The sequence below is a fragment of the Octodon degus genome, unplaced genomic scaffold (assembly GCF_000260255.1).
Source record: "Octodon degus isolate 3935 unplaced genomic scaffold, OctDeg1.0 scaffold00054, whole genome shotgun sequence".
Lineage (NCBI taxonomy): Eukaryota > Metazoa > Chordata > Mammalia > Rodentia > Octodontidae > Octodon > Octodon degus.
In genome coordinates this window covers 6,889,115-6,904,325 of record NW_004524630.1, presented here as the reverse complement: position 1 = coordinate 6,904,325, position 15,211 = coordinate 6,889,115, and the positions used below count along the sequence as shown (strand labels likewise).

At 44.5% G+C, this 15,211-nt stretch overlaps 1 protein-coding gene across 1 annotated transcript in view; it reads right to left on the bottom strand.

Moving 5' to 3' along the window:
• Positions 1–1,207: 1,207 nt before the first annotated feature.
• Pcmtd1 (protein-L-isoaspartate (D-aspartate) O-methyltransferase domain containing 1) overlaps positions 1,208–15,211 on the bottom strand; it is a 34,105-nt gene continuing 20,101 nt past the window's right edge. The window contains exons 3-5 of the mRNA XM_004633379.2: positions 12,169–12,340; positions 10,525–10,648; positions 1,208–4,169 (exon numbers count right to left, since the gene is read on the bottom strand). Of these exons, the coding sequence (XP_004633436.1) occupies positions 3,802–4,169; positions 10,525–10,648; positions 12,169–12,340 (664 nt within the window). The 3' untranslated portion in view covers positions 1,208–3,801. The remainder of the gene's footprint in view (positions 4,170–10,524; positions 10,649–12,168; positions 12,341–15,211) is intronic.

The following is a 15,211-nucleotide window of genomic DNA, read 5'->3' as shown; positions in this document are numbered from 1 at the left end:
GGAAGATGCTCATGTGCAGTAGCAGGAAGTACTAAGAAGGTGGGCACAAGAGTCCAAAGAACAGTGAGATGAGAAGTCGTTGGGGCTCCACAGATACCCGAGGCCGGCGCAGCTCGACTGCTGGACCAAGCTCAGAGGTTCACAGAAGCAAGGCACAGAGCAAAGAACAGCCCATTCTCGAGTAGGGAGCCTAACCCGGAAAAGTGCTGTACAAAGAAAGCCTCACTGTCTCTTAAGGAAAAATGAAATAATCCCCAGTCCCACAAGTGTTGACCACACAGTTCACCACAGAGAATGTAAAACACTTGGCCCACTTTGAAACCTCCCTGGCAAGGCGGGGAGTGGCTCTCTCTGGAGGTGTGGCACCGCCACAGTAGCCTTCGATGGATTTTCGGATCCCTTCACCTCCGTAGTCTAGAGGACCTTACAGACAGGACTTAGAGAGCCGCGCCGGGGATCAGCTCAGGCAGCTAGGGCGATGCTCACGCAACACAAAGGAAGCTACAAAAGCCAGCAGAACACACGAAGTCCAAAGAGAGCTATAAATGCTGCCCAAAGAGACATCAAGAGCTCACACCTCCATCCTATCTCAAAATAAAAAGAGGCAATCTGAGAAAAGTAGAAATAAAAGTAGAGCAGACGGTAAACCTCAGGGTTCAACAGCATAATTCATGCAATTTTAAAGAAAATTAGTGATCAGAGGATCAAGCTGAAGAAACTAAATGAGATCAGGAAAGGACAGGCAAGCATTAGCAACAGCAGCAGGCGAACCCGTCAGTCAGTACACACGCAACTACGTGTGCATTAAACCATCATTCCTCATATTTCAAATACGTTTTTTATAAACACTCTTCACTTCTAGCGAGTACTTCATTAGAATAAAATGTTTATCTGGCATGGTGCGACACGCCCGTAATCCCAGTCCTCTGGCAGGCTAAGAAGGCAGGAGGCTCTCAAGTTCAAACGTAGCCTGGGCAACCTAGGAACTTGGGAGACACTCTCAAAATATAAAAGGCCTGAGGATACCTTGGTGTAAAAGCCCCGTCTTCAGTACTGCGAAGTAATAACAGCAACAGTAAAATACCACCCACGCTCCTCACAGGTGGTAACAGTCAGAAGGAAGCAGGCGCTCATGCAGACAGCTGATCACAACCTGAGAACATCTAAACTTAAAAATAAGAGAAAAAGAAAAGCCACGTCACCGGAGCATGATGCATAAGTATGTGATTGTTTATTTTAAACAACTTTCCAACTCTTCCAATGCTTTAACAGGCTTTCCTTCGCTTTCAGCTCAGACAGACGTCAACACATTTTTGGTATTTTATTTTAACCACTATGTATGCTGTTTTAGTAACATTTTTCTTTATTAATATCAGAACCGAATGTGTCAACCAATAGCAGTATAGGCGCACATTATTTTCTCGGTAGCTATGGTGCTGCTGACAGATTCTGGGATTGATTGGACGCTGGATGCTATTTTAGGCACTACCTGCGACAAGCTGCCGCGAGACTGAGGCAAAACCAGACGCCGCCGAGGCCTACTTTCTGGTCTGTAAAATAAAGGCCTAAGTTAGATGGCATCTGTTATGTCTCTATAAAATTCCACAACGATGTCCACCAGTTTCACCTACTTTTACTTCATCTTTCTTTTCCATACGGCATAATTTTCCATACAAATAAACCTAAATTCTTTAAAAAATAAAACCCAAAGTATTCTTAGTCCAATATATCTGCACTAATAGAAAAAACCTTCACTCGACTTTTTATTTCTACCTCTTTATTTAAAGTCACTGATAAAGTCACACCTGTAAAATAAGTGCATTTAGAAACACAGACGATACCTTTCAATGACAAAAAATATGCAATGGTCATGAAAATCTACTGTACACTTTCCCAAGGTCAACAGAATGACAGAGTGTGAACATGTCAATCTTCAAATACATGCTTAACAACAACTCTCTAAGTAGTAAAAGCATCATTGAAGACTATTTCTATGTACCTGAACACTAGCGCCAACCAAAAAAATGGAGATGGGGGGAACAGGATGAAACGCCCCAGGCTTTCTAGACAATACATGGCATCAGGATTCAAAATTAAACTACAGCTGATTTAAAATCAAATGAGCATTTCTAACAGCTGACAAGAGTGTGAAACTGACTTTTTTCTTTTGTAGATAAAATATGGCATTTCTTAATAACAGTTGAATATTCACCTAAGAAAACAAATCAGGGACACTGTCATCCGTACGGCCACCACCTCAGCCACGGGCACAGGACAAGCACCTGCGTGACGTCTTCTGTCCCGTCACTGCGAGGCCCTCGGCGTCTGAGGCTTCACGTCTAGACTGCTCCGTGCAGTCGCGGACGCGGCTGGAGGCGGCCCTGAAGCCCAGAGGCGGTGCTTCTCTCACTCACGTGGCTCAGCTTCCTCGAGTAAGTCCGAATGAGCACCGCGGGGCGACGCTCGTGGGTGATGACAGCTCCAAATTTGTCCCTTTGAAAATGTATGATCCGTGTCAACACTAAGTAGAAACACATTACACTGTATGCTTTTCAACAAGGAATGACTTATTTTCCTTCTTACTGGGACAAACAAAACGCTCATCCTGACACTTACTGCCTGTCCTACCACTGATAAGCTAGGTGACTTGAATATGTAGGCAAAAAGGAGAACCATGATGATTTCAGCGAAGAGACGAAACTACAGGAAGAAGTGAAGTGAACGTGGGATGGCAGGTCCCAAAGATTACACTATCATTCTGAACCTGATTTTTAATACAAAGGCATCTAGATACAACTCTGTGACTATTTCTCATAACAGAAAGATCTAAAGCAAATGTAGGCAATCTTAGCCCTACTGCGTCGAAGCTAACTACTGGGCTAAGCTGCACGTCCCATGAGCTAAAGTGCATCCGCGGAGCCCAGGTGCCCCGGGGCTGGTGGCCACGCGCGTCCGCTCCTTCACACGCGCTACACTGCCGGTCAGGAGGGACAGTGATTTTTTTTTTTTTTCCAAAAACTATATATTTTATACAGTGAACTACAGGAAAAAGTCCTACAGAATTAAGACAGTCTCATTATTTTTAAATACTGAAAATGTAAAAGGCCCACACAAATTAAGAGCTGCATTCGGTAGAGACTGCCTTCGGCCCTCGCTGTGCTCTTTAAATCTCTATAAGAGAAGCAAGTATTTCCCATGTCATTTGGCAGCGGACTCGAAAGCACAAGTTGCAGGGCTGTAACAGTTCACTACACTGATGTTTTTAAAGCTAAATTACTCAGTATCTTGTATTATTATTGCACTCATATATTGCCCGGAATTTATCTACAGCAACGCAGCCAGGCGACTGCAGCAGAAGGGTGAACAGGTCTACAAAGCGTCTGATTTCCTTATGAAAGTTTTCATAGAGAAACACCAACAACTGCAATTCAAATCCGATTACATATGCTTAACAATTATTTAAACCTTATAGAAAATTAAATCTAACCCTCACCACTACAAATCTGTAAGGAATCAGAAAAGGATTTATAGTACACAAAGTCTTGACTATTGTTGCATTCCACTTTGAAATCACTGAGTTAAAACAGCATTTTTCCAAGATTTAAAGAAAAATAGATTTTATAAAAGAGATAGATTCTTTTTAATCAATGAATACCTTGTTTTTGTTACTGACAAACAAGTTATACTTTTTCCCACTATAATTCACTCTGATCAAAGAAATATTTCTCTCTTTTAACTCCTAATAAATGCTACATTTTCAAGACTAAAGGAGTATCAGTAGGCATTTTTTTTCTTCTTGATTTATTTGTCTCTAAAATATGTCAAGTAAGCTTTTAAAGATTCAGGGAGGGGCAGCTTCATGATTTTTTCTCTCAGTAAATTCTGAGGTGGCTCCTCTGGCTTCATGGCTTCACTATGGTCTTTCTCTTCCTCCTCTTTGTTGTCTTCTTCCATTTTCTCGTCCTCCTCACTGTCTAGAGGCTGGGGGATGAGCTGGTTGCCCACGAACACGTACGTGTTGATCCTCTGCTTCACCCTCTTTCTTTTCCTCTTGGGCGGAGCCCTTGGAGGAATCCCCTTGGCCTGCATCTCGTCGTTGATGAAATTCCTCAGCGTGCGCCGGATGTAAATGCGAGCCAAGTCCTGCAGGTTCCTGACAGCGCAGGGGGCTAAAAACAGACAAAAAGAAAGAAAAGGGATGAGACAACATGACACACTGCTTATAGCTGCCCGGTGCCAAGTGTGTCTCCACAGACAGGCCCAGCAGGCCCAGGCCTGGCCCGGCACAGCTCGGTGGCACACGACATGGCCTGCCTTACACACCAGTGCCAAGGGCCAGGCAAGGCCCAGCACCTCCCAGACACATCTGCAACAGTACACAGGGTTTTCACCTAACTTTAACACAGACTTGTAAGCCTAATTTAAAATTCTTAGGGCCTATCTCCTGGTCCACTATACAACCTGTTCTTTAAGCTTCTTCCAATCCTGTTCTGAAACCTGAAATAGTAACTTCAAAGAATCACATGTGCTCACTGAGCTCGAAATTGTTTTACCTACTGGTCTAGATTTGCCCCTAACTATTGTACGTGGAGTACAAACTCAACCACCATGAAAGAATCTGAGTTCAAGTCCCACTTCTGCTAGTGATGTAAACACAGCCAAGTAACCACAGATGTGAGACATCATCTTCAGGTGCTAAAACATACAAAACCCTGCCTGCTCGGGGTCTCTTTCAAAATAGTTCACTATCACAAGATTCCATGTTCGACTCCTGGCTGGCTTGCCAATTATGCCATGGGAAAGTGCCGACAGACCGCCACGCACAGGGAGCGAGGGACTACAAGCACCCATCGCTTGTAGTGAAAGGAAAGGAGCAGTGGTGAAAGGAAAGGAGCAGCATTTATTGAAAATAACAAGACAATTACTCAGGGCCAATCAGTGCCAGCAAAATGCGGCAGGAACAGAAAAGTGACAAGGAACACAGCGACACCAGGCTTCCGGGCCTCCATGGCAGTGCGCTGTCACCCAGGTCTCTCACTGGGGCTTTAGGAAACTGAGAGGGACAATTAATTAATAGAGTGCTGGGTTGTCCCAAGTGAGGAGCGTTTCAGAGCTCAATCTGCTTAGTTACAGTGGAAGGAGGCCTGGCCCTGGGATGGTGTCCAAGCTCAGGCAGGACAAAAGTTGACCCCCAGCCCCCACTGTGCTAGTCACTCAGTAGGTACCTAGAAACTACGGGTCAGGCACTTTGGCACTCACAGCAAGTGCTGTAGGCTGCCAAAGTTCCTGTACTCATGTAGACCGTATGTTTGGGAGGGGGTAGGAAAAAAATTAGAACAATTTTAAAGGGGGGATGAAGACAATAAAGTACAAGTGATATGGTTCTTGACAGGTTGGTCACAAACTTATGACCAAAACTTGCCACATTTTGGCTGACATCTAATTAAAAGGGGCTTGGGGTGCAGCAAAGCCCTAATAGCAAAGGAGCTTAGCCCGTTCAAGACTGAATGAAGGCACTGAGGATGACATTTAAGAGTCCTCAGATAACAACTACAGTTCCGCATCAGCGGCCATTCTCAGTTTTACAACATGAGGCTTGGGTGCTGAATGCTAAGGACTTACATAATCTGCTCGGGGTTGTACGTGACCACAGTGACCCTGAACGCAAAGTGAACACAGAGTGACGGACACCTCTGCAACCAGGAGGCGTCAGTCAGGGCTCCGGCACTCCAGTGTGCGCTGAGGTTTGGGATGAGGAGGTGCAGAGGAGAAGCCTAAGCCTGAGCTTAGAAGGGAGCAGCAGAGGAGGAAAAAGGCCTCCTAACAATTTGGGAATTGTAGAGGATCTAGGAAATAAAGCCCGAACTCGCCTTCCTATCCAGCTCAGCGAGCTCCCATTCCTGGCACTCCCTGTCGAGACTTCAGCTACCTTCCTCACTGTCAGCAATGTCTGCTACTCTAGGGATGAACTCTTCAATCCTAAAGCAGCAGACCAATGTCTGAACTTCACTAACACCAACAAGACCCAGAACGGAAGAAGATGCAGTCTTGACTGAACTGACTCAAGCACTCTGAAAACAGTATCCACATTAGCTTCATTCAAACATTCTTCTGAATAACATGAAAACATCTAGGTAACGGTCAGATCTACCTTTCATACATTCTATTTTCTATCCGTTGGACTCCTGTTTCTAGTTTTGAGATAAAGATTGAGTAAACTAGACAATAATAGTTCTTACAGCTACATAAAACTTATTTTAAACTTAACACACTCCCACCAGCTGGAGCCACTGGTGGTGCATGTATGACTGTCCCATCTAATAATTCCTATCAGACTTTTTACTAACAAGGTTAATAAATGACAGGTTCTGGTCCTAGTATAAAGTGCTGTATTACTATGGAGGTCATCTAACATGGCTGAAGCCCTAAACAACAGCTGATCTTCCCAGAGACGACCTGCCCCTTCTTCCCCGATTCAGTCCTGGGTACTGTTTCCTTCCACCTTTCCTACAGCACAAAGGAGACCCCAGTCAGGTCCCGAGGTGTCACTCCACCTGCGCTTTAAACTCCGCCCCCGGCACAAGTGCACAGAGTCTGAGCCTCCCGCTGGCTCAGGGCAGGGGACCCCCCGCCGCCTTGGATTTGCTCCATGTCCTCAGGTCAATAACAGCCTCTTTTTCTTCCTTTCTCTTTACTGCACTGCTGAAAAACCCAACAATACACATCTAAAAGTGGACTGAATCTAGTTAGTTGCTTGAATGTGAATAATTACTGCCCACGTAGAAATGATTTAATTTCATTCATACCAATTAAAAATTATTATAATAATCAATATGTTTACTTCATTAAAAGAAATTCATGAATATTTCAAAAATTCTCTAAATTTTCACAAGGAAATCTTACAAGTGCCATATTTAATATCCCTGACAATTGCTGTTTATCTTCTTATACCTTTTTAGTATATGTGCTGCCGAAGAGGGCACTATACTGTTTTAATTAAGAACTGTAAGATGGTGACAGGTAGTGCGCTACATCAACGACTTTCTTTGCATTACTGTAATCACAGAGGCCCGAGCAGCAGCATAAGCTGGCCAATGGGACAGTCCTGCATGCGTCACCGATGGGTCGAGCTGGCAAGGAGGACCGAATTCAAATGAGAGCAGCCCAGCGAGAAGACACACCATGGTGGCCCACCGTGAAGGTGTGGAAGCTTGCGACGCCACAAGCATGGGAGGGGGTGTGCCACAACCTCACTCACGTGTTCACAAGGCGGCCACAGTTGGTATGTCTTCTTGCTGGGGGGCCTGAACTACCAGTGCTACCGGCACGACTGTGCTATCAGGTGGCTCTTCATTAGTAAAAAAGGTCTGGTACAAGTGAATAGCTCTACATCCACACTGTCGGGCAGGATGGGGACGGGCACACGCGCGCCCCTGGTGGTTCAGGCTGATGGGAATACACCAGAGACTTCACTTTATGTATTAATGAAGACTACCAACAACATTTCATTTAAGTTCAACCATACAAAGCTGATGCTTCTAGTTTGTTCTACGAGAACCAACTTCATTATAGCCCTGTGTGCCACAATTTATAAAGTCTCTTCTACCCCTGAACTTTAAACAATTCTATCCACATTTCTAAAATGTTATATACACAGACGACACCACAGAAAGAGACTGTTACCTGGCAAGAGGAAGGGAGTAAAGGGAGGCAGCAAGGGAAAGAACATAAGAACAGGCACAGGATCAACACAAGCAAAAGACGCCGTGAGCGCATATAAATTTCCACGCCCGAAACCCAGTGTTTTGTGAAATTAATAGGAACAAATAAAAATTTAAAATTTTTTAAATAAAAATATGATTTTTAAGTTGAATAAAAATTAGTGATAAATCAGGAAAAATAGTAAGTCCATTTTAATAACTATTTAATAAACTAATATGAACAACTTCATTGCTTTAAGATACATTTGGCACAGAATTCCCACGTATTTTCTTGGGTTTTTTTGGGTACTAACCTTCCAGTATTTTTTTCTATTTTAACTCCCTATAATTAACAGGAAAATGCCTTCTAAATAGAAAGTTCTGTGACTTATTCTAACAGAAGAGAAAAACTGTTGCTATTCTCTATACATCCTATAAAATTTGGCAAATATCAATTTTCAGAACTTTTTATTCTGTGAATGTTTCTACACGAAGAGGTCATTTTTTAGAAACTGAACTCCTAACCCATTTTTTCAAAATTGCTGTTGACAACTGATGACTTTCTTCTTTTTGTTACAGAAATTTCAAGTACAGAGCCAAAATTAAGATGAACCTGCACTTCGCTAAAACAGTTACCATTCTTGGTTAATCCTACTTCATTGACAACTGTCTTCTTTACAATTCATTCCAGATTTATTCTGTTGAAAGTTTAAACTATTTCATGGATAAGAAGAATTTTTTATGTCTTTTGTTTTTTTTTTTAAAAATGTAGTTGGTTGTTACAGAGTCTCACTACACAGCTCAGACTCACAGTGACCCTCCTGTGTGCAGCCTCCCCAGCTCTGGGATTACAGGCGTGCGCCAGCACACCTGGACTCCACGGCTGGCTCAGTTCTCCCTGGAGCGAGGCTGGTGCAGCACGTGGTGCCGGGGACTGCGCCCCAGTCCCTGCGCTTGCCTAAGCAGGCTCTTTAGTTTGCTGAGCTATCTCACCAGCCCAGAACTTTTTTTCAATTTGGCCTTCCCCACCCCATTTATCCTTTCATGCTGAATTTATGTCTATTTTACACTCACATTTGGTAAACAGACAACGCAGTCAATGTGTCTTATTCCTGCTTAGATGTACTTGCACTGACATCCTTCAAATGAGGGTGGAAGCAGCTCCTTTAGAGCGTATCATCCACAAGCATAAGCTACGTTACTGTGAAACTGCATTTACAGTTAGGACTCTTAACAGAAACTAAGCTAGAAAAACTGTCAGATAAAAAATGACTACTGATAGAACTTTGAAGCTTTTAATGGCATCTGTTACAACACAGTACAGTCACTGCAGAAAAGCTCACAGGGGAGTCCAGACGCACACTTACATACAAAGCAAAGGTAGACTTTCTAGGTCACTGTCCAACGGGGTCAGAGAATTTTTTTCACTTCTTCTCTTTATTATTTTCCTTTCAATGATAATGACAAAAGTATCTTGAAGTATAATTTTAATGTTTGAAACATAGAAGGGTAAAGTTTTACTTTGCTATCAATATTGTTTTTAACACAGAGTTTAAGTAGGTACTCAGTACTTCTAGTATCATATAGTCTACTACAAAATCCGGCACCTGTTTTTACTATCTCCCAGATGCTATGCCAAAATTTTACAAATACTACTTTATATAATTTTTCAAAACCATCTCAAAAGGTCTCAATGTCACACAGCTCAAAAGAGAAAAATGAATACTTAAAATTACCTCTATAAAGTTAGACTCCTACAAAATAAAAACAAGTCAATCAAGACACTCAGTAGTATTCAATAAAATGATATATGTCAAATGAATTTTCCTTTTTCTCAAGGTCTAGTCAGCTCCTGTAAAACTCTGTCTTCACCTTCTGACACCTGTTCCCCTAACTTTCACTGTGTTCTCCTGTTTCATCTCTAAATCTGGCTGATCACAGGTCTAATCGAACACCTAGGGGCTGGGAGTTTAGCTCAGGGTGCAGTGCTGCCTGGCAAGCCTGAGTTCTTGAGGCATCCTCTCCCCACCCTCTTATCGTCTCCCTCCTCTCCCTCTCGATGCAGACTCACCCACTGTCTCCAGAGACAGCTCCAAATGCCACCTTCGTGTGGGGGATTCTCTGCTCACACTGCTGCTGAGCAGCAGGTTATGGCCACGTGGCCACTTGACATTTGTGTGCTAACAGGAAGCTCAAACATGCCCAAAAAGAAGTATCTGCTCTTTGTGTACCTGTTTCCAATTATGCCAAAAGCATCTTTCAAACAGCATTAGGACCCTCCCTCAGCTTGCTACTCAAGAAACGTTCCTCCCTCCTGTCATCATTCGTTCCTCTTGCTTGCTTTCGAACAGTCTATCTACAGGAACATCAGGTCTCTCCCTGGGTAGAAGACAGACTTGTAACTGGCCAGCTTCCCTGCCAGTGAACTCCTCACGCGCCAGACCCGTTCTGCACGTGGAGAGCGGCGATGCTCTTTGTGTCAGCAGCCAGCCCCGGCGTCCGCTCCTGCGAGCAACCTCAACGTGGCACGCTCCTCGCACCACTTCAGTCACGGCACAGGCGCTGCTTCAACAGCAGAACCTTCCTCTGACTGGCTGAGTAAAGAACTCCTTCTGTTCTGACTTGCCCTCCTCCTGTGTTCCCACTATAACCAGCAGTGTCCTGTTCCAGGCAAGGGCTTTATGTTTAAAATGGCGCATAAATGCCCTGACTGTCTGACTGCGTATTTCTTTAACTCCTCTTAATTACACAGTCTACCAAACTCCTCGAGCACCGGTGTCAGGCCCCGGGCACAAGCAGTACGAAGGCTCTGGGATCTACTTACGGAGCCCCACGGAATCTGGCTGGCCACTGTCATTCTTTCTGGGCTGCACAAGTGGAGCAAATGAAACAGCAAGGATGTTTTTGCTTTCCCATGTGTTTTGTCCAGTTCGCATAATCTGCGTCAACTGTTCAGAGAAAAGAAAGAAAACAGCTTAGTCCTGGTAACACGGCTGCCTTAGTCCTGGTAACGTGGCTGTCATCAACGAGAGCAAAGTGATGACGCATATCTAAGTACAACCTAAGTACTTCCATTGAAGTATTTACTACATATTAATGTAGACGGAATCGAAAGCATCTGCTGTGTAAGACAGGCACTTCAATGTCCACGGCGCAAAGCCATGGCCCGGTGAGCCTGCACAGTAGCTTCGAGGTCAGGCGGCCTCCGGGGACATGTGACGACGACTGCCTTCCAGCCCAGCCACGTTTCAGGGAGAGTCAGTCCCTTGATGAAAGCATTACGTCAACACCCTGCTGCGACTACTGTACCACAGAGTGACTCCACGCTCTCCCACGACGGTGCAGAGTTACGCTCTAATTCCAACCCCAGCCTGACGGCTCACAAACAAATGCAGTCACGAAGGGACTAGGGTCAGTGTAGCGGTCAGCAACTATTCATCAGCAGTCCTTAGAAAAAAATAGCTTGCTCAACTTGAATTAGTATGTTCAATTCATATTATAAAAGACAGCCCATTACTGCATTTGATATTTGCATAATTGTATACCATGAATAGTCAACAAAATATGGATAGGGAAATAATATTTTATGTATCATGTAGCATTTTAAATAATACAAAAATGCCACAACTATCATGCTGAGTCACACTCAGCTTGGATATTCTAGCTCTACTGTACAATGCAAGGTGTTTTACACAACGCAGAGTTAGGTAAATGTGAGTATTAAAGATCGTATTTCTTTGAAATGTACTTTATAAATATTAAAGGTAAGTTGCTTTTTGAAAGGTTCACCCTTTCGAATAAATTGTTTCACACATTATATCTAATAATTACAAACCAAAGCAACAAAAGATAAATTTCATAATGACAAAAGGCTAAAGGATCGTTCCAAGCAAGTGTGGTGTTAAAGAAAGAAGGCTAAGAACGCCCTGTTTCCCTAACAGCGAGTGTGCGTGATCTCTTTCCACTGTGCGAAGGCCCTGAGGAGCAGCGGCTGCTTGCGCGTCACTAAGCACCTTTCCTTCCGTTAAAGCAGCAGCGAAGAGGAAAGTTCCCTCCACGTCTCCAACAACGAAGAGGCTGACAGCAGGCAGGTGACAGCCCCTGTCTCCTCCCTCAAGCTGTAGGACTGTCCTGTGGGCAGGTTCACTTAAGGAATTTGGGATCTGTTGAGTGTTTTCTACGCACACAGAAAAGTTAAAAAAAAAAGCATCTCTTCTTTAAAAATTAAAATCACTGGCCACAGTGACACACGCCTGTGATCGCAATGCTAGGCCAAGGCGCGAGGACTGCTGGGAGTTCAAGGTCAGCCTGGGCTGCACAGGGAGTTCAAGGCCAGTGCTGGACTGTACCGCAAGACCCGGCCCTCCCCCATGAAATTAAAATACGGCTTTCACTTTCACTTCCCAATCTTAAACTAATCCATGTTTGTTTTCTATGACATACTAAGCGAAAGGTCAGCGCAAGTCACCTGGTCCTCTATAGGCATGACCAGTATGCCTCCAACCTTCAGTAATATTTTCATGTAGTTCTCATGGTCTTTCTGGACCCCAGCTCCACAGTAAATCCGATCATACTGATGACTGTCAGATGCTATTTGGAGGCAATTACCGACCACGAATGCAGGTTCGCAGAACTCAAATCTGTGTGGAAAAACAAATTTATTTTCATTCATTCAAGCAAAACATTACATTTTTTTAAATTACTATAGCTTTGCCCTTTGAAATAGTGAAGTTACCAAATTAAGGATAAAGTATAATTATGGTATTTAAGCATCTTATTTGTAAAAGTTAGCCCTGATGAAGTGTATTTTTTTTTTAATCACTGATACTGGGTGCTTGTTCTAAAAATACTACCTACTGAAATCTCACCTTCAGCTAACAGCGTGTATACAATGACAAGCCCACTGCAGCACCCATCTTGTGCTGCTTCAAAGAGGTGTGGGACCACAGGAACCTTAAGGGCCAACCAACGAGAAAAAGCTTACTTTCCACTATCTCATCAAAGAGGGGGTCAGCTGGGTGAGGGGCTCACGCACGCACTTCTCTTTCCCAATTTTGCTGAGAGAACGCTGTCACGCAGAGACACCCGTGTCCTCAGCACAAGCCCTGGCGGTTACCCCCGAGAGCTGCGCGCCTACACATCTGGCTGGACAGCTCCCAGGGCTGGGGCTGGGGCAGGCGACAGAACAGGCACAGGCTTTCCTTCCTGACGCTCTGGCCCCCATGTCCTCCCCGGGCAACCAAAGGAGAGAGGGCTGCAGTCCACACCGGCGCCTCGCTGCTGCCTGCAGGACTGGCTCACGTGCACAGGCCATGCTTCTACATGCTATGCTGTTCAGGTTTCTACTTTCTTAAATTCTGACAGACAAAATGGAAAGCCTAACATATGAAAACTCCAGTGTACTAATATGATATAACCTTTCAAAATCATTCTTAATGTTATAATATTATAGCTTGTGTGACTATACAGCAAAATCCATCTGTGGAAATAATTACACTAAAAGCCCTAGCATACAGTGACAAGTGACACTGACTTGAATCATAAGCATGTTTTGCTTCGGAATATATCCTGTCCTTTGGTAATGAATAGTGGACTTGTTACACGAGTTTCCATTAAGCTTCACTAAGACTCAGAAGCCTGATAAGCACACATAGCAAGAAGAGCCCGACAGAAGCACTCCTGTCCCTGGTTCCCCGTCTTCGCTGGGCTGGAGGGCGTGGAAGGGCCGAGAGCCGGGGCAGGACGCACGCACACGCCACACCTCCTCTCTGCACCCTAAACCGCACTCAGCCCGCCCATCCCACTGCCTGGCTTATTCAACTCCACCCCACTGCTCGCATCTGTCACCTGCGGTCTCTCCAGGTCAATCTGCTCTTGCAATGTAAGACGCCACACCGGACCTTTGTGATGGCTGAGCCGTGGTCAGGGGGTGAGTGCGGCCCCAGAGGCTCAGGCACTAAAAGCTTGGTCCCCAGCCCAGCAAGCTGGCAGGTGGTGAAATCTTCTGAGAGGTGGGCCACTGGGAGGTAATGAATCAACTGAGCAGGGTGGACTGGGCCTGACAGATACTACAGCGCTAGACCACCCCCTTCCTGCTTGGCCTCCTCCGGAAGGACTGCTCACCCACACAGCTCCCACCTCGCACTGACACCTGCCAGGTCGGGATGCAGCACAAAGCCCACCAGGTGCTGGTGCTCCCCTTGGACTATGAGCCTCCAAAACCAGGCACCGAATAAGCCTCGCTCCTTATGCAGTACCGGCCACGGAGCTCTTTCAGCAACACGGCACTACTTGAGACGAAGGGCCCGCCACCAGAAGGCGCCACTCCTCGCTGCCTGGCTCTGACCCAACCTCGCCTAGGACCCTGACCCAGACTGAATCACTCAGTGTTCTGAAAGCCCGTATCCACGAATATGCTGCTCCTCTGAGAGAGTGCGTTTCCCTTCCTGCCTTCCCCTGACAGAGGCCTGCTATCCTTCCACAAAATTTACTACCTTCTTTAAAATATGAGTTGCCTGGGTTAGGGATCCTACTCAACTTCTTGCATATACAAGAATATGGCACAATCTCTGATTATTTAAAATACAGTCAAAGTATTTGTTTGCTTTTAAGTAGATACTGTGGATCACATAGTTTAATCATTTTATCAAATTCACCATAAGAATTCTTTTTAAAGGTTATTTTCAATAAAATATCTAAAATTCTTCACTCATAAAAACATTTTTTTTCTGTATTTTTAGGCAAGGGCATACAGGGTGTTTAGGGTCTCACTTCGTAGACTAAACTCATCGTGATTCTGTTTAACAGCCTCCCAAGGGCTTGGATTACAGGCATAAGCCACCACACCCAGTCGGCTCAGTACGCCATGGGGGCGGAGCCGGCACCCGCAGGCTTGGGAATCAAACCCCCGGCCCCAGCACCTGCTTGCAGGCACTTTAATCCATTGAGTTATTTGGCCGGGCCCTAAAAATGTATTTAAAAGCTTTCATTTGATGTCTTATAATTTTCCTGATGAATATAAGAGAATTCAAGCAATCAAAACATTGGGAGCCGGGTGTGATGTGCACACCTACAATCCCAGCACTCTGGGAGGTTGAAGCAGAAGGATCATGAATTCAAGCTGATCCTGAGTAACTTAGTGACTCTGAGAACCTGCTGCAAAAATAAAAATGAAAGAAGGATGGGGACAGAGCTCAGGACAGGTCTTGGGTTCCATCCCAGTATCATCCTGTGACTAAAAAGTGGATCATTAAACTCATCATCAGTTCTATTAAGTCAGTTAAAAATATACTTAAAATTTTTGGGTTAAAATACAGATTACCAATAGTTTAAATAAAATTGTTCATAATGGTTACCTTCTGTATATACTCATCACAGCAAAATGAATTAGAATTCAATGTCCTATTTTAAAATTAAATATGTGACTGCTCAAGTCACCTAACAGCAGTGATGACAGGATTCCTTCCTGTCTTTGGGCTGTAGGTAGAGACAAAGAATACAACAGGAAGCAC